General features: G+C 47.7%; 1 protein-coding gene across 9 annotated transcripts; it reads left to right on the top strand.

Annotated features, from left to right (window-relative positions):
• Positions 1-191: 191 nt before the first annotated feature.
• Positions 192-26,923, top strand: ATP6V0A1 (ATPase H+ transporting V0 subunit a1). Of its 9 annotated transcripts, none has more exons than XM_032711374.1 (22): positions 192-267; positions 413-554; positions 711-789; positions 1,056-1,153; positions 1,706-1,834; positions 5,953-6,056; positions 6,855-6,981; positions 8,347-8,429; positions 9,040-9,133; positions 10,431-10,643; positions 11,287-11,437; positions 11,661-11,800; positions 12,588-12,745; positions 13,202-13,292; positions 13,588-13,706; positions 14,014-14,230; positions 14,805-14,912; positions 17,801-17,908; positions 18,493-18,510; positions 20,279-20,396; positions 20,798-20,969; positions 25,601-26,271. In XM_032711374.1, the coding sequence occupies exons 2-22, from the start codon at positions 438-440 to the stop codon at positions 25,692-25,694; spliced, it is 2,538 nt and encodes an 845-aa protein (XP_032567265.1). In that variant the 5' UTR covers positions 192-267; positions 413-437; the 3' UTR covers positions 25,695-26,271. The 9 variants fall into 9 exon arrangements, with proteins under 9 accessions (XP_032567265.1, XP_032567268.1, XP_032567263.1 ...); XM_032711377.1 differs by having other exon boundaries at positions 193-267; positions 5,974-6,056; XM_032711372.1 differs by having other exon boundaries at positions 223-263; positions 412-554; positions 25,601-26,923.
• Positions 26,924-26,938: the final 15 nt, after the last annotated feature.

Below are 26,938 nucleotides of genomic sequence, written 5' to 3'. Positions count from 1 at the left end.
CCAGGTCACAGCCTTATGCGCGCTCCCCGTGGCGTCATCGAGATACACGCGACGCCACTATATCACATATGACGTCACATAATAAGATACTGACGTAATCGCTCTTGTGGCCCGAACCCGCCCCCTCCCGCCTCTTCCTTCGTCACTTCCGGGGCGGGTTCCCCCCGCGCGTCGTCGCCAGGAGACGTGCGCGTGACGCCGCGGCGCGCAGGCGGTGACGTCACGGGCGGTCCCGGCGCGGGGCAGCGGGAGCGGCGGCGGCGGCGGGTACCGGGAACGGGGAACGGGAACGGGGAACGGGAACGGGGAACGGGACGGGACGGGACGGTTTGGGGACCGCCGGGCCGTGACGGGTCGGCGGGGAGGCCCCGGTCGCTGCCCCCGAACCGGTTTTCACGGCCGTTGTCCGCAGAGGCCGCGGCGGGAGCGGTGCCGCCATGGGGGAGCTGTTCCGCAGCGAGGAGATGACCCTGGCCCAGCTGTTCCTGCAGTCCGAGGCCGCGTACTGCTGTGTCAGCGAGCTGGGCGAGCTGGGCAAAGTCCAGTTCCGCGACGTGAGTGTCCCCGCGGACCCGGGCGGACGGGGGGGGATCGGGACCCCCCGGGAGCCCCGCGGGATCGGGAGCTCCACCCGCCCCCGCCCCCGTCTCCGCAGCGCCGAACCCCCCCGGGCGGCGGGGGGGACGCTGACCCCGCATCTCTCCCCGCAGCTGAACCCCGATGTGAACGTGTTCCACCGAAAATTCGTCAATGAGGTCCGGAGGTGTGAGGAGATGGACCGCAAGCTCCGTACGTTCTCCCGGGGCTGATGGGGCTCTGAGTCTGCAGTTTTTGCTGATAAGCCAGTCAAGGCACGCAGAAGCTGCAGAGCAGCGTTAGGAACAGAGCAGAGAGGGGTGAGGGCATGGGATTCACCTCTTGGAAAGGTAACTCTGACCAAGTCAGATAGTCTTGGAATAGGAGGTGAAAGGACTCTCAGCTGCTGATGGGGCCAGGTACAGGTTGGGGTGACACTGGACTGTCTGTGGTTAACACTGTCAATGCTGTCTCCCCAGGGTTTGTGGAGAAGGAGATTAAAAAAGCTAATATTCCTATCATGGACACTGGTGAAAACCCAGAGGTGCCTTTTCCACGTGACATGATTGACCTGGAGGTAATGATGTGTTAAGACTCAACTAGTGTTTCACTCAGGATGGAAACAGGGAAAATTGTCCTTGTGGGTCGATGCCTGCAGAGCTCAGCAGCAGAGGGGCATTGGCTCAGTCCCCAGCTGGCCCTGGATGTGGCTCTGCCACCTCGCACGGGCTGGGTGTGACTCACAACACTGTGCTGCTTCTGTATTTATCCAAGCAGAAGTGAAAGCACTTAATAAGAATTTCACTGTCGAAATGAGCCAAAACCTGCTGGAACTACATGATTTATGGTGGTGGGTCATAAAGTTTATGAGGGTTTTAATGATTTGAAGAAACTGCATCAATCCAGTCCATAAAGGACTGGGCTGAGGGTGAGAAGTCTGCAGTTGCCTGAAAAGAATGTGGCAAATCTGGATCTGTGCCACAGCACTGTGGAGACACACCTGTAATTCCATAGAAATTAGGTGGGGATGTGAAGTATCTCATCTGCTTCCGTGTGTTGCTAGACTGAACAGCACTTATTTATCAAATTGCTTTAAGTCCCTTTTCCTTCTCTTTTTCACGTCTTGCAGGCAAACTTTGAGAAAATTGAAAACGAGCTTAAAGAAATCAACACCAACCAGGAGGCTCTGAAGAAAAACTTCTTGGAGCTGACAGAATTAAAATTTATACTGCGTAAAACTCAGCAGTTTTTTGATGAGGTCAGAATACCGGGGGGGGGTTAACACTTGGGGAACTGGTTCTTCTCCTAGAAATTACCATTTTTATTCTCAGATATATTTCAGTTGCTGTTTTGGGTAGCAGCATCATTTTATGCTTTGTTTAAGAAAGCTTCTCAAATTGTTTTCCATTTTTCATGCAGAACACACAGCTACCCATGATTTACCTCCTACAATGCTGGTTTGGGTTTGTTCTAGTTAAGCAATGGTTTGTTTAAAAATTGTGTAAAATAGTTAAGACATGAACATTTTTTTAAAGCACATCAACAGCCCCAAAATGTGGTGCTACTGTGCATACTGTCCCAAGTGGGTTGGAGTCTCTTTGGTGCACATGCAGAGGAGTTACAATCAAGCTGAATTTGTCTTCAGCCTTTGAACTGTTATGTGAAGACTAATCAGGGTCATAATATAAAGTCCTCTGAAGTAACAGATGAATTAATTGATTGAGCCTTTGATCAAACCCTGAAGGTTTCAGAGGTCAGTTCTGGAGCAAAGCTGCCATATAAAGTCTTTGACATTTTGTTAATTATCAGCTGGGCCAGGAACTGGCAGCTTTCACTGGATCTGAGAGGATCTTCTCTGATGTCATTCATGGCACTGACATAAATCCTGCTTGGGAGAAGACACAACCCTTCCTTGTCTAGGCAGTCTTCCCAGAGGGCTCCTGTGTGTTTTTCAGGACATATTTTTGCCGAGTAGTTGTCCTGTTTCCTCTGATTCCAGGATTTGATCAAAGAGTTCTTGACAGAAGTGGCTCCTGGTGTTTACGAGGGCTGTCGTTGAGCGGAGCTGGGCTCCTGCACACTTCAGGCCATTGATCTAACAGTTTGTTTTTTGGTGTTTTGGCACAAGATGCTGCCTATTCAGGCACCAATGTTGGTCCTGTGCCACCACCAGTCATAGTCACTGCTGACACAGATACTGCTGCTGGTGTGAGGGTTGGTGGGTCGTGGAGTTGATTTCAGTACAAAAAAACCGTCGTCTTCGAGTGTTGAATGTTCACTTCCTGTTTGTCCAAGGGACTCTTGTATTATCCTGATAATCTATTACTTTGCTGTGTTAAGGTGCCTGTTCTGAGTATTAAGTAAAATCAGGTACAGCTGGTGCTGAGCACTTTTATATCAAGAATGAATCCCAAACTAGTTTGGGAGGGACCTTAGAGCTCCTCCCCTTCCACCCTCTGCCATGGGCAGGGACACCTTCCACTAGACCAGGTTGCTCCAAGCCCCATCCAGCCTGGCCTTGTTACTTACTGTCCTCTCTGGTGAGAGCTGCCCACTGCTTTTCTTCAAGTGCAGTTTGATCATACTAAGTTTAAAGATAAATATCAATTTTCTAAACAGTCCATGTCAGGTCACCCACGGAAGGGAGCTCATGGCAGCCTTACATGAACCAGCCACAGAGAGCTTAGATATGTTCTGCTCCTCTTTGATAAGGTTTTCTCTAGTAATAAAATATACCAAATAACATGTGCTGCTCTATGTAAAAGCAAGCTGAACAGCTCATGGGTGATGTTCAGTAGAACATAAGTGTGGACAGTTTAAACCTGTCTCGGTTCACACTGTGCTCAGCAAACAGGCAAGTGAGAGCCCTGAGCAGCCCAGGGCATGTGCCTGGTGCTTCTGCTCACCATCCCAGAGTGGCCAATGCTCCCTTTCCCCAGACTGCCATTGCTCAGCACCTTCAACACTTGAAGACTTCAATGAGTGGTAATTAAGACTGTGTTATTCATAGTAATGAGTTGCACAAGAAATGGCTGGCTCTCCAAATTCCTTCATGCTTGGTGTTCCCTCTCCGAAGTTCGAGCACGGGGGGAGGGTGGGTGGCAAAATGTTCCCCTGTTCTTCCTGTGACCATTCCAGCCCAAGAAGCCATTTCTTGTTCCAACACACCATGTTGATGATTATGCTCCTTTTCTCAGTCTTCTTGTCTTTGCTTATGAAGAACAGTATGAGCTGGAGAGATTTCTCTGAGAGCTTTTCCTTGAGTGTGAGCGTAAAAGAAGACTGGAAAAGTAACGGTTAATGGCATGCAGTCCCCTCCTCCTCCCTCTAACTCCTCTGCCATCTGCTTTTCTCTATCTGCTTTGCATCTGTCACTTCTGTCTGGCTCTGGGTTAATTGTTAGATGGTGACATGACTCCTTTTAAGTTCTTGTGAACACTGATTTTTGTTCTCTTTGTGACCTGGAAGGGGCTTGAATTGTATTGGGTTGTGTTGGGCATCCAGAGCTGTTACAGGGCAGGACTGGAATCAAGAAATGGGGAAAATGAACCACTTTTGAGATTCAGGGTGCTGATCTGGGTACTGATCAGGGAAACAATAAGCAATTTAAAAATGTTCAATAGGGAAAGCTCTGCTTCTTGATTACTGGCATGGAAGTGTAGGGGAGTTCCAATCCTGAATGACCTGATGTAGTAAAAACACTCCACAATAACTCTGACATTTTATTTGGTGCTGGCAAAAACTCATATTCAAAGTAAATTTCCCAGAACCCTGTTTTCCTGCATTGGAGCTGGATAGTTCCTCCATTTGCACATAAGTCTCAATATTTTAGTAAAGCTGGTCTAACCTACATTTATTCTAAACTGGTTTGTTTTGTAATTCCATCCCATCTAAGCAGGACTTGTCCTGAATAAAGGACACATAGCCCAAAGGGACCAAGGTAATGTTAAAAATTTATAACAAATTCTCTCAGGTGGGGTGGACCCAAAGTTGTCATGTGTACTGTCCTTCCTTTTTCATGTTTCATCTGCTAAAACATGGTACACTTCACAAAAAATTATCAGGCAGTGTCTTGATGACTGTAAATACAATACAAGCCTCTTAAAATTGTAACTTAGTGTTCTTCAGTGTCCTGAAATTGAAATGTCAAACAATCACCAGGATGTTTGGTCTGTGTGTTTCTTTTTGGGGTACCAAACTTTCTTATTTTGGTTGTGTCCTCTATGAAGCAAAATTTTCATTCAGTTTCTGATGTTGCAACAAGTTGCCTTAAAGTTGAAAGGACCAGGAGTTCCTCGTGTTGCCTTTCCAAGCTGAATGAAGGGCTCCCTCCCTTGTGTGACGTGGGTAGGCTGCAGCTAGTGTTTGTACAGGCAATTGAGCTGCATCGGGTGTCAGCCTTGCAAAAACTCTTGTATATGGCAAACACTTTTATTTACCAAACAAGTAAAGTGTTGGAGACGTTTTCACTAAAGCTGTGACGCAACTGTGACCCAAATAGAGAAGCTGGGGCTGAGTCACTGCACTTTTGCAAGGCTGCACTGTGTGTGTGCATCTGGCGTGGCCTTGGGTCTTCCACTGTGTTTCAGCAACTTCCCTCGATGGCTCTATGGGGAAGACCTCCTGTGTACCACAGAGGGTAGACTTGGGCCCTCTGGTCGTGCTCAGGAACTGTAATTTTTGGCATTTCATTATATAAGCTGCAGAGGTAAAACTAAGTGTGAGGCAGGGTTGAACAAGTGTGAGGACGGTGCATTAAGAGTGATGTGATTTGAGCATCCTTGACCTGAATTGCTGACACTTACAAGCTGTATTCCTAAAGAATTTTAGCATGCAAATGAGTTGCAATGAGGGACAGTGTAAAACTGTCCTGTTTTAATGCCTGGCTGTCCAAGAGCCACATCACCAGCCTGCCCTAAGCAACCCATCTGGTGTGTCTGGTTGTGAGACATACGGTGAAATAAGGAGAAATTAATTTAATATCTGGGGAAATAGGAAAGTCAAGTGTGTTTCTCTGGTTTGTGCCATTAAAAATGGTTCTTGGGAACATCACTTGTACTTAAGACTTGAAATTTTTTTTTAATTCTGCCTTTCTTCAGACTTATATATCCCCCAACCCCTTTGTTGCAACAATCCTCAAACCTTTCTTGTATGGAAGCCCTGCTGAGCCATTTCACTTTTCCTCTTGTTTTTCTCCTTCCATGTGTAATTCTTGCTGTCTTTTCTGTCACCTCGTTCCTCTTTTTGCGGTCTTATGTTTGTTCTCTCTTTTCTTCCTTCTTTTCTTTCTTTGTCTCCCCCAACTGTCTCCTGGCTCCTCATTCCCTGCATGCCACTAACTGGTTTCATTAGATATTAATTGATTTGTGAATTCAGGCTGAATTGCATCATCAGCAGATGGCGGATCCAGACCTGTTGGAAGAATCCTCTTCACTGCTGGAGCCGAGTGAGATGGGAAGAGGTGCCCCACTCCGACTTGGGTAATGGCAATTTGGGCTATGACCTGGCACTGGGGTTGTTGGAATAGGGATTATGAGCCTGTGGAATCAGCAATGATTTGATCACAGCTGTGGAACTTTCCACCCCAAGCAGATGAAAACTGATCTAAAACCGGCTGTTGCTCTCTGCTCTTGTCCTGCCTACATTAACTTCCCAGTTCATGATTGTGCTTCACATGTTTCTCTGCACCAGTGAATTATCCCAGTTTGTTCCATGTAAATCTGTCTGGTTGTTTTTGAGACCTTCTGAACTCTCACAGCTTTGTTGGAAGTTGTAACTACCACGAGCACATAATGCTCTGAAATAAGTGCATAGTTCTATATCCTCTTTATCAGCTGCTTCCAGGCTTCCTTGTGTGTATGTAATTCTTTATCTGGATGTGGGTGTTTGGGCTGGTGAGGTCTGAAGCATGAGCCCAGGGCACAATCACTGGCAGCCGTGGCTGCTCTGACCCTTGCAGCCAATGTACCAGAACCCCTGGGAAATGGAGCCTAGAAACTGTATATCTAAATGCATTTGTTTCTTCTATAAGCAGTGGTTTATTTATAAAAAAAAATTATTTCATTGTGTTAAAAACCAAGCCCGTGCAGTTGGTTTGGTGTGTGTTACCTCCGTATTTTTAGAGGACCTTCCGTTTCGCTTAAAGAACTAATGTTAAAACAAGCTTTTTGTAGCTCTCAAATGCGATGCTGACCCCCCCCCCGTTGCCACGGTGTGGTGTGTGTGAGGCTCTGGGGTGGTTTGGGTGCAGCCCTCACGTCTGTGCTGTCCCCTGGCAGGTTCGTGGCTGGCGTGATCAACCGCGAGCGCATCCCCACGTTCGAGCGCATGTTGTGGCGCGTGTGCCGCGGGAACGTGTTCCTGCGCCAGGCCGAGATCGAGAACCCGCTGGAGGATCCCGTCACGGTAACAGGGACTGTCGGGTGCAGCAGCAGAAGCCTCAGATGTGTAACAGCTGTGGGTCTGTAGATGGAAACCTGTGTCCCTCTGAGCTCCCTGCAGCGAACGTTTGGGTCACGTCCCTTCCCGGCACCTACTGCAGCCTCTGAGCTTCAGCGACAAATGTTTTCCCTTTTTAGTGAAACAAAAATAGCAGGCTGGATGGGCAGTGCTGTTGAAAAGGGGAAAGCAACTCAAAACATGGACTGCAGCAGGCCCTAGTGACTTCTCTAGCCCAAACTACAAGTGCAGCTCCTGTATGTACACAGTTCTGTATGACTGGTGATCCTCCTTGGAAGAGGCTCTTTGGGACACAGGCAGCTCATTTACTCTGAACTTGGACTTTTCCTTTTTTCCTAATTTGCTGCTCGATAATTTAAACATCCACCTGAGAACTGTTGGCTTTAGTAAAAATGGAAATAATTTAGTAAATGATATAAAATTATACATTATATAATTATAAAATTTATATATATAAATTTAATAAAGATAGAAAGATAAACATTGTGATTGGGCCAGGTTTACATCCAGTGTCCTCTCCACTCAAACCAGTGGGCACTTCCCAGACTTGGGGAACCCTTGCTCTTACCCAATAAAGGTTGTGTGGGGTCTGCATGGGGGCTGCCCTGGAACACAGACCCAGGAGGTGAAGTTCAGTAACACCTCTCTTTCTCACAAAAGGCTGATGTGTTCCCTTGTCCCTCCAACCACTGGTAGCTGACCTGTGGAATCATCTGTCTGCTCGGAGAGACTTTGTTCTTATTGTGCAGAACTTCCTTAAATTGAGGTTACACCTAATGTAATTATTCCTGAAACATTATGTTAAAATTTCCTAAGTAAGGTAGAACAATAACTTGTCAACAAATGCAGGAAAGGGGCCCTGGCTGCCCCCACGGACACAGCTGTGCAAGGAATGTGCTGCCGGCCTCCCTGGGAAGGGAGTGGTTAAACTCCCCTTCATCTTATCTTCATTCACTCTGTAGCTTTTGGCTTGATTCTGTAGATGAGCTGACTGCACTAAGTACTGATAAATATTTCATTGCATCTCCATTATTTTTGGAGATCTTCCCAGGTTTTCCCTTTTATTGTATTGCATAGAATCGATAATGGATTATCTGGGACATTTTGCTTCAGTAAACACAGATACAATGCAGGTATTCTGTACTGAGGGTGAGAAAATCACTCTCCTTGTGACTGTTTCAGTGTTACTCAGGTACATTCTTGACCCACTGTGCACATCTGAGCTCTGATGTACAGACTCAGTGGAAGGAAAAGGAGAGCTCTGGCAATTAGCTATCATGCTAATTTCTACAATTCTTTCCTCTGTTCTAGGGGGATTATGTGCACAAGTCTGTGTTTATCATCTTCTTCCAAGGTGACCAGCTGAAGAACAGAGTCAAGAAGATCTGTGAAGGGTATGAAAGTCTGACAACTGGGCAACTCTCAATTATTTTAACATTGACATGACTTAATATTTCTCAACTCCTTATTTCACAGTGGCTGCAGGAGCACATATTTTGACAGCAAATGAAATGTGCCATAAGTAGCTGAAACACATTTTATAGTCAAACTTGCCATTCCACAGCCTGTAATGCTCAAAGTATACAACTGCTGTGCTCGGGAATGCCAAAACAAAGGGAGTATTGAACTCTGGGACAGACCTGGTGGGATATCAGTGGGATGTTCTCACATGGGAGACAACAGTGAGTGCTTCTTGCAGCAGCTGCTGCTAGACAGCATTCCCCTGCACTGGCTGGCCAGCCTCGTGACAGTGCCCTGAGACACTGGGAGCACAGGGAACAGAGGATTCTCTCTCACTTCTGTTTTCTTTAGCACAGCTTCTGTTTTGACCTAAAGCAAACTTATGCACTCCAGTGATTTAGAGCCTGGAGCTCTGCTTGGCAGTCTCTGCTGATCAGAAACTTCTCTTAAGGTGCTTCTGGCTTTATGTCTGAGCTCAGGCTCAGCCCTGACCAATTGATCTTCTTTCCATCTCTGTCACTGAAGTGCTTCCCTGTCTTCCAGGTTTCGGGCCTCTCTCTACCCATGCCCAGAAACACCCCAGGAGCGGAAGGAAATGGCTTCTGGTGTCAACACCAGAATTGATGATCTTCAGATGGTAAAATAACTGGGATCAATGCCCTTTCTTTCTTCTTTTATTTAGTGATACAGTTGAAAACTTCTCTGGATCCTATTAAAACAGGAGGAATTTTGGCCCTATTAGACGACCTTGTTTTCAGCTCCAGGTAGCTTGAGAGCAGCAGCTCAGCAGTGCAAGAGAGATGTTTGGAGACTGCTCAGTTGTTTCTGTGTCAGGGTTTGGAAGGGGGTGGTTTGATCTTCCTGGAGGGCTGAGCAGTTCATGCTATACAAGTAAGTACAGGGAACTCCATACCAGGGAGCAAAGAGGAACATGTGTGTGTGAGGAGATCCTGTGTGCTAAGGCTCTGAGAGCATGTTGTGTAATTGTCTGTTTCATCTGCAAGTACTTTGAAAACATTTAAACGTTTTTCCAAGCTGAGATAACAATGCTAACATTAACTTAGCTCTTCTTTTTTCTGCCTGTCTTCATATTTTCACGTTGTGCTGTCCTGAAGAGCTTCTACTTTACAGCTAATCTCTTGTGCAGCAGCCTGAGTGTTGGTAAAAAGTAATCAGCACCCAGATCTCCTGGGTGCCAGTTCTGAAATACCTGGTGCTTGCTTCAAGGAAGAAAGGCAGTATGTAATAATGCAGAAGGATTTAAGGGATTTGAGGCAAAAATTAAGACTATGTTAGAAATTGAAAGGAAAAAGATTTGAATTTGGCCTGCTTATTTGATACAGAAACTGTCTCAAGGTGGGAGTTGTGTAGCGTGGCTGTTCAGCAATTTGAAAGTAGACAAGAACTCAGAATCAATGTAACTGGGAGGATTCAAAGCTGCATGTGCTCTGTGTCCTCACTTTCCCTGCAGTCTAAGACTTTCCACTCTGGAAATCTGACTTGGCCTGAGTTCGATATGTTCCAGTTGGAAAACAGCCTCAGTAGGAAGCACTTTCTCCTTTTCCCTTCAGTAAACAAGTTTTTCAGGGTAGTTTGTGTGTTTTCACAAAGCAGCAAACCCCTCACTTGCAGAGCTCTTCTCTGCTCTTTTAACCTGGGTGGAGGTGTAATTTTTCCCTGTGACCTTGGCATAGTTCATTGTTTGAAACAACCACTGACCTTGGGGCTGGAGGAGGAAAGTAATCAGAAAGCATCCCTGGAAAAAGTGTTTAGGCCCTTTAGCAGAACTAATTAACATGGGGATTACAGCATGGACTTCAGGCATGGGGCAGCCTGTGTGTGGGGTAGAGGAGCGGGCTCGTGGTTCATCCTCTGTGGGTAAGGCTTGTCTAGTTTGTGCACCTGGCCTCACCTTTTTCCTGCATCTCTGAAAGGTGCTGAACCAAACAGAGGATCATCGCCAGAGGGTTTTGCAGGCAGCTGCTAAAAACATCCGTGTCTGGTTCATCAAAGTGCGGAAGATGAAGGCGATTTACCACACCCTGAACCTGTGCAACATCGACGTGACACAGAAGTGCTTGATTGCTGAAGTCTGGTGTCCTGTTGCTGACCTCGATTCCATCCAGTTTGCTCTCAGGAGGGGCACTGTGAGTAGCTGCTGTGCCTGTCAGCTGTGGCAGCATTGCATGGATTCATTGGTTTTTCCAAACTGTGAGCCTCTGAAAACCATCCCCTTGGGCTGTTGGAATCAGCCCTCCCAGAGGACAGGTTATTTAACATGCAGGAATCATGATTTATACATAAATGTTGTAACAAATATGTTGTGTAAAGGTTTAAGTTCAGGAGAATGCTGGACTGGTGAGGACTTTCCAGTGTGTGAGTCCTTTGGTACATTTAGTTATCGTGGCTGTGCTTGATGTCTGGATACAGGAGCTCTCCAGGATGTTGGCAAGCTCACCCTCTGCTCAGATAGACAAGAGACTTGGGTGTCTTGAAGTCCTTTCACTTGCTGTTTTAAAAAAACAAGCGAACTCTTTCACGAGTTTTCTTGTCTGTCCTACGCAGAGAATGTTCACCCTTACTCCAAGTGCTTCTCCTCCTGCCACACAAAGTGGAGAGCAGTGGAATCCTGGCAGCCTTCCTCAGCTGCTCCAGTGTCTCATTGTGCAAGCACACTGCAAGCGTGCAAGCTTGCAGTTTTCCAAATGCCAGCGGGAGAGCCGTGTCAGACTGTCTTCCAGTGCTCCAGGGGTGGGTTTACTGATCTTCCCTTTGCTTTCTTTCAAACAGGAGCACAGCGGATCCACCGTCCCATCTATTTTAAACAGGATGCAAACTAACCAGACCCCACCCACCTACAACAAAACAAATAAGTTTACTTCTGGCTTTCAAAACATTGTTGATGCTTACGGCATTGGGACATATCGGGAAATAAATCCAGGTAAATTCAGACTTGGAGCAGTCCAAGACATCCAGCTCAATTTTTTAGTAATAGTGTTTCTCTGTATTGTCTGACCTGTGTGGAAATTTCTAATACTCAACAGCTTTCAGAAGCAGAGGGGAAGCTGTGGAATTTTATTGCTAAATTGCCTGAATTGTACCATGGTGAATCTGGGCTGACTCACACACGGTGCCCTGGGACTGTCATCTCTCTTCCCTTACAGCACCCTATACCATCATCACCTTCCCATTCCTGTTTGCTGTGATGTTCGGGGATTTTGGCCACGGAATCCTGATGACTCTAATTGCTGTCTGGATGGTGCTGAGGGAAAGCCGGATTCTCTCCCAGAAGAGTGACAATGAGGTGAAGTGGCAGATCATGCTGAGATTTGCATTTCAAACAAAGAGTTGCTGCTTGATTTACTCCCATCCATTTCCCCTGGAGTTGACAATGTGCATTATTCCTCCTTTGGAATTTGTGAAACACATGAACAGGCTGGGAAGCCTGAGGAGCACGGACTTGAGTAGTGTAGTTTCATAATAGTATTGAATTCCTTGTTTTTTCTTTCAGATATTTATAGGAAATTATTCCTTTCTGTTGTCTGCAGGAAATTATCAAGTGTAGTAGATAAGCTGGTGTAAACAAATCACCCCAAATTTAGTTGGATCATAATGGTGTTCAGTCACTGCAAAACTCCCAATTTCTCTATGTATATATCCTATCTCCCAGATTGTTCCTATTTGCTGCTCAAGGTGGGTTTTGCTTGCTCAGGGCTGACATGAGCTGAGCCAGAGTTGAGATACACTGGCAGAGCATGGAGGAGGCTGACAGGGTCTGTGCTGCCTGGCTGCAAACTCACGCTGCCAGCTGGGGGTTGCATCAGGCTGTGCAGTGCAGTTTATCCTCTCCAGCTAATCCCAGGTTCCCTGTGGACAGCCACACCACCTGCTTATCCTGGTTATCAGATTCTGTGCTGCTGTGCTCACTCTTGCTCCCTTTAATCCCTGCCAAGGGGAAATAGAGACTTTGGGCTCTCAGTCCATACAGCTGATGTTTGTCCTACAACAGACTGAGTTCCCTGGTTTGTCTTTAGGAGGGACCTTCTCTGTTCTCATGGACCTTCTTTGTTCCTTTTGTGTTTTTACACTAGATGTTCAACATGGTGTTCAGTGGGCGGTACATCATCCTGCTGATGGGGCTGTTCTCCACATACACAGGCCTCATCTACAACGACTGCTTCTCCAAGTCCCTCAACATGTTCGGTTCCTCGTGGAGCGTCCGGCCAATGTTCACTAAAGGCAACTGGTCGTGAGTAAACCCTTGGAAACTACATAAAGACAGACAGTGAGAAGCAGGTGACTTGTCCTTCCCCATGGTCCTCCCACTTCAGGAAAACAAAAACTTCTGAACTCGGTCTCATGTAGAATTGGAAGAAGGGTGTAAATGGGATGATATCTATCAAGTTTCAAAACAGGGTTTTTTTTTTTCCCCAGCAAATTTGTAAAGATGCAGTTTCTCACCTTCCTCCTCATAGACATTGCAAGATTCCTGTCCCCTGCACCTGTCTTCTTAGTGATACTGAGTAAAAGGTGGAGAAACAGGTTTTTTATTCATTTGGGAAAATCTCTAGGACCACATAGGAACCTTAAAGTTCTCTCAATTTGAGCTAGTCCTTGCTCTCACAATGGAAGAGTGTTGTTAGTTTTTACACAAAGAGGATGGCATTGCTTGTGTTAATGTTTGTGTAATGTTATTCCCAAACAGAGATGCCTTGCTGGAGACCACCCCCCTGCTGCAGCTGGATCCTGCTATCCAGGGAGTGTTTGGTGGGCCCTACCCCTTTGGCATTGACCCGGTAAGAGCTCATCCTTCCTCTACAGCCACCTCTTTCCTGCAGCTTTGAGCTACCATCAAAACAGGTTTGATTCCTGCTCAATGGTGGGCTCAGTCACCGTGAGACTTTTGCCAGCAGAAAACCTTGTCTGCTCATTTCCCCAAAAGATATCTGTGGGACAAACACAGCTTTAAAAACCTGCTCTTTCAGCCTGACATTTCCTGGCTGATTCATACTGTTTAGCTTAAAGGGAGCATTTTTCTTCTCCTGTTTTCCTTTCCCCAGTGTTTGCCTGACTGGATGTTGTTTTTCACAGATCTGGAATATTGCCAGCAATAAGCTGGCCTTCCTCAATTCCTTTAAGATGAAGATGTCTGTGATTCTTGGCATTTTCCAGATGCTCTTTGGTGTCGCATTGAGTCTCCTCAACCACATGTAAGTGCTTTGCTCTGTTTTTCTCGTGGTGAGGGGAACGTCTTTGGGTGTCATGTGTGTGTTGGTTTAAGATGCTGGAGCCTGTCAGCCCTCACCTCCTGGTGGAAGGTGCAGTGCAGTTGTTTCTGGCTGTGTGTGGAACTGTGTGTGTGTGAGGCAGTTCCTGTGCTCTGGCCCAGCTGTTGTTGAGCTGCTGAGTCCCTGCATTGTCGTTCCAAAGACACTCTTCGTGCTCTCACTAAAAGCTTTTGCCCCAGTTCTAACAAAATGTAATATTAAACTCTCTCTTTTTTTTTTTTCCCTGTAGCTATTTTAAGAAGCCACTGAACATATACCTTGGATTTATCCCAGAAATGATTTTCATGTCCTCCCTCTTTGGATACCTTGTTATTCTCATCTTTTACAAGTGGACAGCCTATGATGCTCACACATCGAAGGAAGCACCGAGCCTCTTAATACACTTTATCAACATGTTTCTGTTCTCCTATGAGGATACCAGTAATAAGATGCTTTATAGTGGGCAGGTGCGTGCTCTTGCTAAAACAGGATCAGAGATGCTTTGTGATATTGGAGCATTTCATTGACCTCCTGATAACTGTGAAATGAAGTGTGAAACATTTTTCCTCTGTGACAGAGGGTTTCTGAAGGCTGATAATATGTGAAGTTGAAGAAGGAAGGAATAATCCCTATACCAGGAATTTAGATCAGTCTGAGCATGTCAGCTGTGGCTCCAGAACATTTGGATCCTGATTAATAGTGGAATGCAATTAGGAGTATTGCCCAGTCTCTGCAATGTAGTGCCTCAGCTTAGCTCAGACACAAACACCGTTTCCTTCTAGCACTATCAGACATCTGTCAGATTCTCATTCACTGCAGGATCTTTTGGATTTTTCCCTAATCTAACCCAGTCTCAGCATTGAATGCTGTATTCAGTCAGTGGGGGCAGCTGCAGGCATTAAGTACAGCTCGTCTTGCTGTTCCCAGAAGAGAGACGTAGTGCAACGTCCACATGCTGGGAATTCAGCTGTGCTTGCTGGGCTCTGTGTGTGTTTGAGCAGTGGCTGCCATTGAATCACCTGAGACTTGCTTCTTTTGCAGAAGGGGCTCCAGTGCTTCCTCGTGGTCGTGGCATTGCTGTGTGTGCCGTGGATGCTGGTAGCCAAACCCCTGGTCCTTCGCCAGCAGTATTTAAGGAGAAAACACTTGGTGGGTGACTCCCCCTTATATTTTCCACATGAAAACTAATTTTGGTTGAAAAGCTGTGTTTTCCATCTCGAGCTTGGATACATGGGTTCACACTGCATTGAGACTTTTAAAGTGTTTTTGCATATTCCTGGGCATACAGGGAGGTAGGTGTTAGTGGAGACAGAGTGTTGCCTGCCTGCTTCCCAGATCTGGATCCAGCATCAAACCTGCTTTTAAAACCCCTCTATGTTGGTAGTGATCAGAACAGTGTCTCTGGCTTGGGCTTCAGCAGCTGGTTTAGGAACAATCTCATTGGCTGCTGGATGCCCTTCTGTGCCTGGGCTAGGCTGGCAGTTTCCCATTGATGAGAAACAGAGATGGGCTTGGTTCGCAGACTTCTCAGCTATCTTTGTTAAAGCAGTTTGGATGGTAAAAAAATAACAATTAAAAGGAAAAACAAACTTCCACAGTCACGTGAGAGGTGGTCTGCTGGCGTGCTCTGTAGGTTTCCAGCTGCACTGTGAAGTACCTGTGTGTGAGGTGCAGGAGTGTGGCGCTCGTGTGAGTTCTCCCTGCATGTCGTGCCGAGCTGTGAGGATGTGCAGCGAGTCAAAGATCAGTTCAGTTACGGACACTCCCTCTCCCTTCTCTGACCATCTTTCATCCTCCCATGTCCCCTCCATTCGTCTCCCTTTCTCTTTTTGTTTTCTTCCTCCTCCCTCTCTCTTCTTCCATCCACCCCCAGGAAGGGCAGCCCGAGGAGGCCCAGGGCAGCACGAACGCGCAGGCGCTCGAGGCAGCAGCGGCTGCAACAGTGAGTGCTCTTCAAACTCGCCTGATGCATTACAGATGGGAGTTGGCTTTCTGTCTGGTTATCAAGGGAGCATGGAATGTATCTGAGTATCGTAAGGGAATGACAAGTGCACCTTTAGGGTGAAAAACACTTTCTCTTGGAAAGAGCAAAGTTCAGCCAAATTGATACATTCTGGATGAACACCCAGGCTGGAGGATGATAGTTGTGTGTGCACAGAAACACTTCCTTGCAGGAGTGCTGCTTGAATCCAACATGCAGAGCAGCACGGGAATTCCTGCTACCGCATCCCCCCAGGTTAAGTTCCCCTTTTTTTCCTTTTCTTGCATATTTGTTTAAGATAGATTAGGATTCTTCTCAGTGCAGCATTTCTGTTTGCATTACATGTTCCCAAACACACAGTGCTGTGATGGCCTCCAGCAACTCCCTGTCAGTAATCACTGGATTTGTGACACCTCTGCCTTGTACACACTTTGACCTGAAACTGTTATGAAATGGTTGTGTACAAACAAGCCTCTCAGTGGCAGTTGTTTCGACTTATCTGTCTAAGCCTAGAGACGGCCCTTTCCTGCCGGAGCTTTCTGGTGAGGATTGTGGCAGCCCCCAGAACTTGGTCCCCAGTGCTGCCTGTTTCAGCTTGGTTTTAGTTGTGAATGCTGCCTGGCTGACTAGAAAGTGTGAATCTCACTGACTGTGTGAAGCACATCAGGCTCTCCACGTGCCAGAGGTGCCGGAAGGGACGGTTTAGCTGTTTCTCTCGTGACATTTTAGTTTCCTCACGGAAATGTCAGGCATGAAAATGGATCTTTTGTGCATGATCCATCCAGCGTATGAAGTGCATCTCCATCAGGAAACTGCAAGGGGAGGTCTTGCGTGAGGTGTGCTTAGAAGGATCGAGTAAATAACTGGAGTTGTTGGAGCTGTGTTTAGGTTGGATGGTTTACAGGGAGTGGATACGAGTCAGGTGTGAGGGAAAAGCTGCAGAAGTGCAAATTCACACAGGCTAGAAGTACATAAATAGAATATTGACATGAGTCATCAGTGACTTCTGGTGTTTCAGAGATGCTGAAAATCCTAATAAAAGCATTGTCTTAGTTGTAAATGTGGGGGTTTCTTTTAATTTATTTCTATTCACAGTATAAACACCTACCTAATTTGTTTTTAGAAACCTGACAAAATCTGTAATTCACGTCTGGCATTTTGGACAAATTTATAGTTCAGCCTAAAATGAAAGCAGGCTTATAAGAACAAATGAGGTAAAAGAACTCTGAGCAGCTGTTCTGCAGGTCTGTGCAAGTGTCAGGTCACAGGACCTTCAGCCTCCTTGGTCTGCATGGGCATCCCTGAGCTTCTGCAGTCTGGGCGTGGTGGGTCAGCTTGGTCACATCCCATGTCACAGGTGACCCAGGACAGTGCTGAAGCTGGACACAGGGTTTGTTTCTATTTGTGGTGTTGGAGTTTTCCCCTCTCTGGGGGTCAGACTCACAGGGGTCAGGTGGGAACTCCTCCTGGTTTCAACGTTTCAGCTCAGTCTGTGGGTTGTTCTTTTCCCTTTGAGTTCTGGAGGTGCAGCTGAGGGTCAGATGCTGAATGTCAGAACAAATGTCTGTAAAAAAAGCTGCTTGCACAAGGTAGTTTCCAAGCAGGGAAGGTCTGGTTTCCCGTGTGATGTTGGTGTGCCTGGGGCTGGTGGGAGCGAGTGTGTGTGTGTTTGTGTCAGCGTGTTCTGCTCTGTGACCTGCTCCAGGACCCAGCAGTGGTGTCAGTGCTTGGCCAGCCATGCTGGGGAGGACATGGGCTGTCAGAGCCAGCAAATGATCTCTGAGAGATTTGCCTTTATTTTCCTCAGGGTCGCAGTAACACTGTAGAAATGTGCCAAAGATTCATTCAGACAGACTTTTTTTTTTTTTTCCCCAGCCCCAGCAGGAATCAGCACCTTTCCCATCCGAGCTGGGAAATACCTGCCTTAACCTGGGCCTTAATATTTAATATTTTGTTTTCCTCTGTGAGCTGCTGCTGCACATGAAGTCATGAGAAACCTGCAGTTTTGCACTAAAACCCAAACAACACTTTGCTCTTTCTTTTCTGCATGTGTCAGGGCACGCACAACTTTGGTGGGATCCGGGTGGGCAATGGCCCAACGGAGGAGGATGCTGAGATCATTCAACATGACCAGTTATCTACCCATTCTGAGGAGGGGGAAGAGGTAAGCACCTGAGCATCCTCGCTCTCAGGGCACTGCACTCGGCAGCAGGATGAGCTCGCTGGGACTGAAGTTACTCCTTTCCAGGCTGTTTAAACAGCAACATTCCCAGTGAAGTGTTTTCATAGCAGTTTTCTCACTGACTGTCTCTTAGTCACTCCTGGGACTCCAGAAAAAGCAGCATAATTTGCATATCATGGGAGATGTGGCTCTGTTTGTCCCCATGACAAGGAGCCACCATCTCAGGGGTGCACAGCACTCCCAGGTGGTACATGTTACCTGCTTCTCCCATGCCCTTGGAAATCCAGGGACTTTATTTCTGAAGCACTGAAATCTTGTTTATATATTCATTTTGACTGCTGGGGGTAATATTAATTCCTTCCCTTTCCTCTGGGAGAGGAGAAAAGCAGTCATCTCACGTAGTTGGGGAGTTTTCTGATGCCTCTGAACGACTGCAGCAGATCCTGCCTCTGTAGTGCATGGGATGTGTTACTGCTTTCCGTGGCGTGTTTAGGAGGGAATTGCTGAATGTGTTCATGATTAATGTGATCGAGACACTGAACTAAATGTAAATTTATGTTTTCAAGCCTACAGAGGACGAGGTGGTAAGAGCACAGCAGCTTTGCCTTCATGTGTACCTGGGCCATTTCCCATTGGTGTAAAACGTGCTGAATTGAACATGTTATGTCACAGCATCTTGTTTTCAAAAAGATCTTCCTGTTTACATGTTACAGGCCGTTTTTAATTCATACATGCATACATTAACAGACTTTTAATTACTTTATCTGTACAGCTTGTCTGTCTGATCCCCTGTCTGCAGGTCATTCCCAGTTACCTGGGAAGCTGCTCAGCTGGAGGTCTGAAACTGAAAAATTTTCACTTTTTGAGCCTCTGGAGAAGTCTCAGTTGCCTTATGTTGTGTCTTTGGTAATTCTGTGCTGCAGTAAACTGTTTAAAGAGCTTTTTTCCCCAAACTCTCTGCCAGGTTAAGGATGGCACTGGTTGACTCAAGTGAGCAAATACAGCACAACCAGTCCAGTTTCATGTAGTTCAACAGCTGAACTGGGCAGAGGCTTTGTGTAAAAGAGAAGCTCCATTATGAGAAACTGCTCTTCCATAAGCACTTGTAGCAATTATTTTAAAAACGGGTTTAGCAGTACTCATGCAGGATTGAGTGTAGGTTTCAGCACTATCAGATAAACAATTTTATTACAAAAATTGCAAATGCCATGGAAATCAGAGCAGCTTGACCAGGGCACTGCTGCTGGAAATTGTGCTGACAGTGGTTTGCTCAGAGCTCTGCTGTGCACAGGCCCATGTGGAATGGGGGGCATGGGGCAGCGTGCTGGTGTACCTGATATCTCCCTGAACCTGGGGAAAATGGGTAAACCCACAAGGACTGTGCCACAGCAATCCCAGTGCTCCCACTCCTGGCACAGTGGTCACTCTCTCAGGCAGTTGCACTTGGGCTGTGAATTGTTTAAACATTTCACATTTCCCACATTCCTGGAGCTGCCGCCCGGCTCGTGTGTTCAGGAGCTGGAGCTGAAGAACTTCACAGCTCACGTTCTGTGCAGAAAGAATTAGGCTTTTGACAGCTAATTTAACTGAATTGTTTGAAATATTTATTGCCTTGGATATACTGGAGGAGAAATAAGAATATAAATAGCTTTGTGTTCATGCCTAGAGCATTAGTCACTGGATGTATTTAAAACATCGTGTTCACTTAAATCTGAGCAGTTTCTGGAGCATAGATTAAATCCAAAATGCAGGGAATGCTTTCCCAAACTGCAGAATAAGAAACTGCACTACATGGCAGACTTCCTTGTAAGTTCTTCTTTTATTATTGCAGAAAATTACCAAGACACAGAGACTTTGCCAGTGAATGGTGCACAGATGTGACTTTTTCAGGATAGCTTCATGCATTATTTTTGCTTTCAAAAAGGGCGAGTTCGTATCTTGCAAAATGCTCCTGTTGCTCCTTTAGCAAAGGCACACACTGTACAGCTTGGAGCACTGTCTCCTTCCTGTAGAGGCACCTCTGAGGTACTGGGGAATGCACACCAACGCCATCTTCTGCTGAACAGTCTTTTCCTGGCTGAGCCCGGGGATGGATTTGGAATATCTGACTTTCACATGCTAGAATGTGAAAACAATATTCAAGTCACAGCGTTTGTCATTCCGCAAAACCTGGCGAGACAAGATCCATTTTTGCATTTATAAAACTGATGTGCTGAGCCAGGAGCAGACAGTGTCAGTGTGCAGCGTCACACATGGTGTCCCTGGCGATAGCAGCAGGTCCCCTGCCCGTGTCCCTGCCTGGCTGGCCCGTGCCGGGCTCCCAGCTCCCCTCACCCTGTGTTCCCTTTGCAGTTTGACTTTGGGGACACCGTGGTGTACCAGGCCATCCACACCATCGAGTACTGCCTGGGCTGCATCTCCAACACCGCGTCCTACCTGCGGCTCTGGGCCCTCAGCTTGGCCCACGCACGTGAGTGTCCCTCCTGGGGCTGAGCTGTGGGTCCCTGTGCCTGCTCCCCCCACACAGGGGGAGGCAGGGACACAGGGGGCCTCTCGGGGCTCAGCTGGCACGGGACAGAGCTGTGTGTGTGTGAGCTGGGAGCAGTGAGCTGCACACAGGGTCTGCTCCCACAGCTCTGCTGAATGGGAGGGAGGGAGCTGAAGACACGGAATAAGCAAAGAGCTGCTGAGCAAGCACTCTGCCCTGCCCTGTGTGACAGCTGGAGGCAATGTTCTGACACATTCAGCTGCAAAAGCTCTGGCCCCTCTTCAGTTTCCCATCTCATTGTAGTGGAAGTTTGGTTGACTTTAGTTTTTGGTTGACTTTAGTTCCCACTGACACAAGCCCTCTCCTCCCCTTTCTCCTGGCAGAGCTCTCGGAGGTGCTCTGGACCATGGTGATCCACATTGGCCTCAACGTGAGGAGCCTGGGGGGAGGCCTCGGCCTCTTCTTCATCTTTGCTGCTTTTGCCACCCTGACAGTGGCCATTCTGCTGGTCATGGAGGGGCTCTCAGCCTTCCTCCACGCTCTGCGTTTGCACTGGTGAGTTACTGGGACATCCAGAAACTTGGGGAGCTCTTCATAGCAAGAAAATAGATGTCACCTGGACTGTGCAGAAAGGCCATATTCTAGAAGGCAGAAAGTCTTTAAAAGGGTCAGATTTCAATCCTGTTGGTAGAGCAGCACCTGTCTCTTGATTGTTGCATAGAAATTGTGGAGAGTAACTGAGCTCTGCTTAAAAATAAGCCCTAAAAGGCTAAGGCTTTAAGACCAAAGCTTTGGGACTGGGGAGTAGGGAGGCTCTGGGCAGATCTGGGCAGATGAGTGTACCTGTGGCTTTGGGCAGGACTTTCTCGTTCTGTCTTTTGTTCTTTTCCCTGGTTCCTGGGTTTATTGTCTTTCATGTGCACTTCACTGATTGCAATTTCCTTCTCATACTCTTATTCATCATCATAAGACCTTGCCTTGGACAGGAGTGGCTTTGCCCTCTGCCCTCGGGGTGCTGTGGGATGGCAGCGAGTTTTTGCTGATCTTGCTTTTTGCAGATGTTTTTGCAGCTCTTTTCCCATGATCACTGAGCTCCTGTGTATGCAGCCAGCAAAGCAGAAGGAATTCCTCTGCTCCCAAGTGTGGAAAGTGTTCAAGAGCTTTCTCTAATCCATGTTTAAGACCACTTATTGTTCCACTTCAGATTGCCTGGTTAGTGGACTGGTGGGATCAAAGGAGCAACTGGGAGTGGGGTTTGCTCAGCCTGAAGCGTAGGAGAGTCTGTGCCTCTGTGGGGTTCAGGCATCTGCCACCTCCTCAGGCTGCTGATTTCCTGGGGGGTCAGAAGTGCAAAGGGAAGTCCCATGCAGATCACGAGGAATATTCTGTCTTGCTTAAATGGGAAGAAAAGGTTGGGAGCACTCTCTGAAAGTAGTTCTGTAAGTGCAAAAGGTGCAATGCCTTTAAAAAAAAAAAAAGGGAAAGAAAATCAGCCTTTTTGGACTTTTCCCCTGCTTGTGTGGAAGGAAAACTTTGGCCTTTTGCCCTCTCCATTGGCAGCTGGGGGGGCCTGGCCCACCTGTGTCTCTGTAGCCGAGTGAGCTGAGCTCACCCCGGGGTGAAGCCATCTTGTGCCGAGGGAGCAGGGGGGGTACTGCTGGAAATGGCTGCTGGATGGTGCCTCTGTTTTTCCTGGCATCCAGCCTGAACCCTCCCTAGCAGTCACTCGAGAGCTCCTCTCTGGCTGGACGGAGGGCCCTCACCCTCTCCCTGCTGTCACCGCGTGGCCATTGCAGCAGGACAGCAGGAGCCCTGCCGACCCTGCCAGGCACTGAGAGCAGTCCAAGGGGAGCAGAGAGCAGCAGTGCTGTAACTCCAGATGTGATGGGTTTGCTCTGCAATTCCTTGCGGATTAGAGGATTTCCAGGGTCTGGCCTCTCTGGGCTGTGGAGCTGCACGGCTGTTTCTGAGCAGCAGCTGGGGAACAGCTCTGAGCAGGTGCTCTGGGCAGGCTCCTTGGCTCCTTTGGCACCCACAGGGATGGGCTCGGAGCAGAAAGTATGTTTTTGGGGAGGTACCTGTCTTGTGTTAATAACCACAATCTGCACCTATGGATACGGTTCACAGATACCTGGAACAGGTGTGAGCTGGAGCTCGTGGTTCAGGCAGGAGGTGGCTGCTCCCATTGCCAGGCTGTTTCTAAAGGGACATTAAAAAATCATCTGTAAATGTGTCAAGAGAAGACATAAGTCAGTGAAATGGCAAACAGGGAAACCCAGGTGCAGCAGCAGTGGGCACACAAATCACTCCAGCCCTGCAGCCCAGTGCAGGGCACGGCCTGGCTGCAGAACTGCAGTGCTTCTCAAAGTCCTGTTTTCCCTAAATGTGTTTTTCAGACTTGCAAACCTATCATGTACATGCTCTGAGAGAAAAGTCTGTTCAGGCTCAGAGCCCAAACACCAAGTTTAAGGCTCTATTTCAGACTGCAAGTGATCTGCTGAAATGATTTTGTGTTTGCTGTGGTGCTTATCACAGGGAGGCACCTTCAGTTGTTCCAAAGAACACACTGTTCACATTCCTTTTTGCTCTTGAAGCAAAAACAGGGTGTTCCAATGGCAGGTGTTCCCTTTTTAGGAGGAGGAAAGGGGGGTGAGGGTCAAATACAGCTGTCCTGGGAAGAGCAGATGGGATTTTCTGGCTGTGGGAGAAGAGTCACCTATCAGGAATTCGAGGTGTGGGTGGCTCAGCCGTCCTGGAAAGGAGGAGGAATTGAGCATGTGTTTTACTGGTGAGGGAGTGCCAGGTTGTTCCATGTGCTGTGCCTGGCAGTCCCAAATGAGGGAGGTTTACTCTGTGCTTTTTGAGTGTGCATTCTTCGAGCAGGCTGGGTTTTTCAGGGCATTCTGGGGTGGAGGCAGCACCCAGAGTGCTGGGTGTGCATCGGGGCTCCGCTGCAGCTCGGTACCGGTCTGAGCTGTCGTGCTGTCAGCTCCTTTTACTGTAACTCTCCTGAAGTAGTTTACCTTTCCATTTGCTTTTCAGTGATGCAGTTTGACGTGAACGTTCAGATTAAAGCAACTTCCCCCCTTTTAAGCTAGTCAGCTCTTCTAATGTGAGCCAACACAGACTGTGCCCAAAAGGAGAAGTTTAAAACTGTATTCTGAGTGCTGCTTCCCTAGAGGTGTGGGCATGCTGGAGCTGCATCCTGCTCTCAGTCCAGTGAGTGGGAGTGGTAGAGTCCAGCTCTCCACTCACCTGCCAGGATTTGATTTTCCTTTGTAAAAGTCACAAGCCAGTGCTTGCCTGCAGCGTGGCTGCAGGATCTGCTGCTCCAAGGGGCAGTGCAGCCTCCTGTCAGGCACGATGGAATCTCCCACAGTGCCTTTTCAGGAAGGAGTAATTGCAACAGTCTCTGCACAGACACCTCAGTGGGTTCTGACTGTCGGGTGTGCTGGAGGTCACCCCTCTCAAAGTGTGCCTGGGTAACACCTGATCCCAGGCTCTGGCACCTGCCTTTAGGAACACAAACACCAAGTGGGAATTTGCAGTTGTACCAAGTGACAGTCGGGGTTCCTGTTCTACAGCTGCCTCTGCAGCTGCTCCTGCTCATAGGACTGGAGCTGCCTGGTTTTCCAGTGTGGGTACCCTGACTCTGTGCAGTTGGAAAATCCACAGAAGTGGATTGCAGTCCAGCAAACACTGACACTAATGATTAATGCAAAAAGCTGCAGAGTGGGTTTGCTGTAGCACTGCTGCCAGAGAGCTCCTGATCTGTTTGCTGACAGTGCTCACTGTCTCTAAATCCTCTGCAGACCTTGGGCACCAATGGGAGACACACAGAGAGTTTAGCAATAGACTGGGACATGTGACAGGCAGAGCCTGGGAACAGTAGTACCTCATACTGGGTTCTGGACATTCCTGGAGACAACTGCAGAAAACCCAAGTGACTGTTTATGCTGCGATTATTTGGTTAAATACGCTTTTCTCACTGGTTCTCTAACCTAAGAGCAGCCTCTTCTCCATCATCGGGTCTCCAGTTGTAACAGTGTCCAAAGGGAGTGTTTGGATGTCAGGGCCAGCTGGAACTGTGAATCATCAGGGTTAAAATTTCAGTTACAGTGGGTTTGGGTGACTCAGATACCCAACCCTCTGCCTCTCATTTCCCTTTGCTTACAGAACAGTTATTTAGTCACAGGATATTTATGGAGATTATCAGGGTTCCTGAAAAACTGGAGCAGGTTGGCGAGGAGCCCTTCCTCCCACACGGAAAATCCTGCTCATCCTGGGGATCCCTTGGCCTGCAAGGCAGCAGCAGATACAAGATAAAGCTGGTTTTTTTCTGAGCATTTCTCTCCTGACCTCTATGGGGAAGTCACTTTCTGCTAGCTAAAGCCAGCAGCTCTGGAGTTTGCCATGGGGAAAAATAATTCAAGTTTGATTTTTTTTTTGCTGCATAAAAATCCTTCTCCCCTGCTGTGTTAAATGCTCTCCAGTTTGCTCTTGCTTACTGCCTGCAGAGACTTTGTTTTCCAGTGGATCATGCAATGTAAAGTGTCTGTGAAGCCCAGGCTTGTTTTTGCTGGGAATCAGGGGATTAGTTTCCCTGACCCTATTTGGCTGTCGCTGACCATTGGGCAGTTCTCTAGAATAATTCTTTTTTTTTTTACCCGAGTTCATTAGGGGCAGCAGCAGCAAATGGGGCTTTGCTAACGCTGGGCTGGAGCCAGAAGGCACATCCCAGCACGAGTGCCTGTGGGGGGGATGAACCAAATGTGCCACAGGGAATAAACAGCAGTGGCTGGTGGGGGAGTCTGAGCTCAGCGTCACGCGGCCGAGGCTTGTGCTCACACAGGAAAGGGAACTTTAGCAACGAGCTGGTGTAGAAAATGCTGTGTGCTCCCTGTGCTTCCTGGGACACCACAGTCAGGGTGGGCTTCCTGGTTCTCTTGCCCTTTTGTTGCCCCTGGGAGTGGGATTTAAGTCCGTGGACAGTTCTCTGCCCCACACAGAAACATCACACACAGATGGGAGGTTCATCCCAAAAGGTACATTATGTTATAACACCTCTTTTTCTCTTTAAAGCTTTATTTTTTTATAGCCAGTAATCATACTTTTAACAGTTCTTGCTAACTGCTTTTATTGAGAGCTGCCTTTTTAATGAGCGATTGCTCTTCCCTCTCTTGCAGGATCGAGTTCCAGAACAAGTTCTACACTGGTACTGGGTTCAAGTTTCTCCCTTTCTCCTTTGACACCATCCGTGAGGGGAGGTTTGATGACTGAGCCCCCCCACACACTCCAGCAGTGTTAAACACCGTGTGTGTGTGTGTATGACTGACCCCCCCAACACCATGTGTGACTGACCCTCCCCTCCCTGTGTGTCTGAGTTGTGTGTAACCCCCCATAGTGACAGTAACTTATTGCAGCACTCTTGAGCGTTACCATGGCATCCCAAAGCCATGAGCTTTGATGTTCTGGGGTAACGGGTGACACTGGATCACAGAAACTTTTTTGTTCCTTATGTTTACTCCTGAAAATACCAAGTGCATGATGTGTCTGTTTGGTGTGCAGTTGTGTGCTCCCTGTGTCGTGCATTCCCTGGCAGCTGATCAGGGCAGAAGAGAAATGTAGCTGTGCTGAGGGGGCAAACCAGTATATGGAGAAAAGACCTAAGAACCTCAGCTCCAGAAGAGCGAGGGCTGCTCCCCCTCATGTTGCTGGAGGCTGTGGTGGGGAGGGAGCTCAGGCCTGGCTGTGGCCTGGGGCTGGATGGGGAGGGATGAGCTGTGGTGTTGACTGTCATCTCTCACCACAGGTACTGCCACTGGCAGTGGAACTTCTGGGGTTTCTGGTTTAAAGCCCGAGGTTGCAAAGCCCTCGAGGCACATTGGGTAGTGCCTGTATGGACTTGGCATTGGTGGAGGCAGCTCTAGCACAGGTGGAGGGACCAGTGGCTTAAACTGTCCTGTGCACTCCCGGTCTGAGGAGCACTTTAAGGGGGAGCAGTGGCCCGGGGAGGTCTCGGTGGTGTGTCCCTGCAGTACTTGTTGCTTTCTCTCCTGCCTGAGCTGTCAGTAATTCCTTGCCCTCCTCAACTCGATGTAGCTGTAGCAGCAGTGGGGTGTTAGTGCTGTGTGCAACCATCGTGTTTAATTCTCACAGTGGAGCTGAATATTTGTATATGAACAGATTAGAACAAAAACGAGAATCATTAACCTGGAAGTGAGGAGGATATGCCTCAAGGTACTGAGCTGCCTAAAATTAGGTGAGAAAGGTATGTGTGCACTGCATGCTGCAACGTGTGCAGGGCACAGGGACCTTCATGCTGCACCTGGGCAGCCCCTGGGTGCTCACTGGGGTGTGTTTACAGACATATTTGCAGACTGAAGGGTGAAATCAAAGCAGAGCTGCAGGTAGAGCACTGACACGAGTCCTGGTGTGTCCTGCTGTCTGGATGAAATGCTTGACAGTTGCTGACAGTCACTGTATAAATTAAATGAACTGCACAACAAGTGCTTGGTCTGTTT

The sequence above is a fragment of the Chiroxiphia lanceolata genome, chromosome 26 (assembly GCF_009829145.1).
Source record: "Chiroxiphia lanceolata isolate bChiLan1 chromosome 26, bChiLan1.pri, whole genome shotgun sequence".
Taxonomy (NCBI): Eukaryota; Metazoa; Chordata; class Aves; order Passeriformes; family Pipridae; genus Chiroxiphia; species Chiroxiphia lanceolata.
This window is presented reverse-complemented; position numbering and strand designations above follow the sequence as displayed.

Coding starts and splice junctions, on each gene's coding strand:
- ATP6V0A1 (XM_032711380.1), top strand. CDS start 438: ATGGGGGAGCTGTTCCGCAGCGAGGAGATGACCCTGGCCCAGCTGTTC. Junction 9,134..10,430: donor GAATTGATGATCTTCAGATG/GTAAAATAACTG, acceptor CATCTCTGAAAG/GTGCTGAACCAAACAGAGGA. Junction 12,746..13,201: donor TTCACTAAAGGCAACTGGTC/GTGAGTAAACCC, acceptor ATTCCCAAACAG/AGATGCCTTGCTGGAGACCA.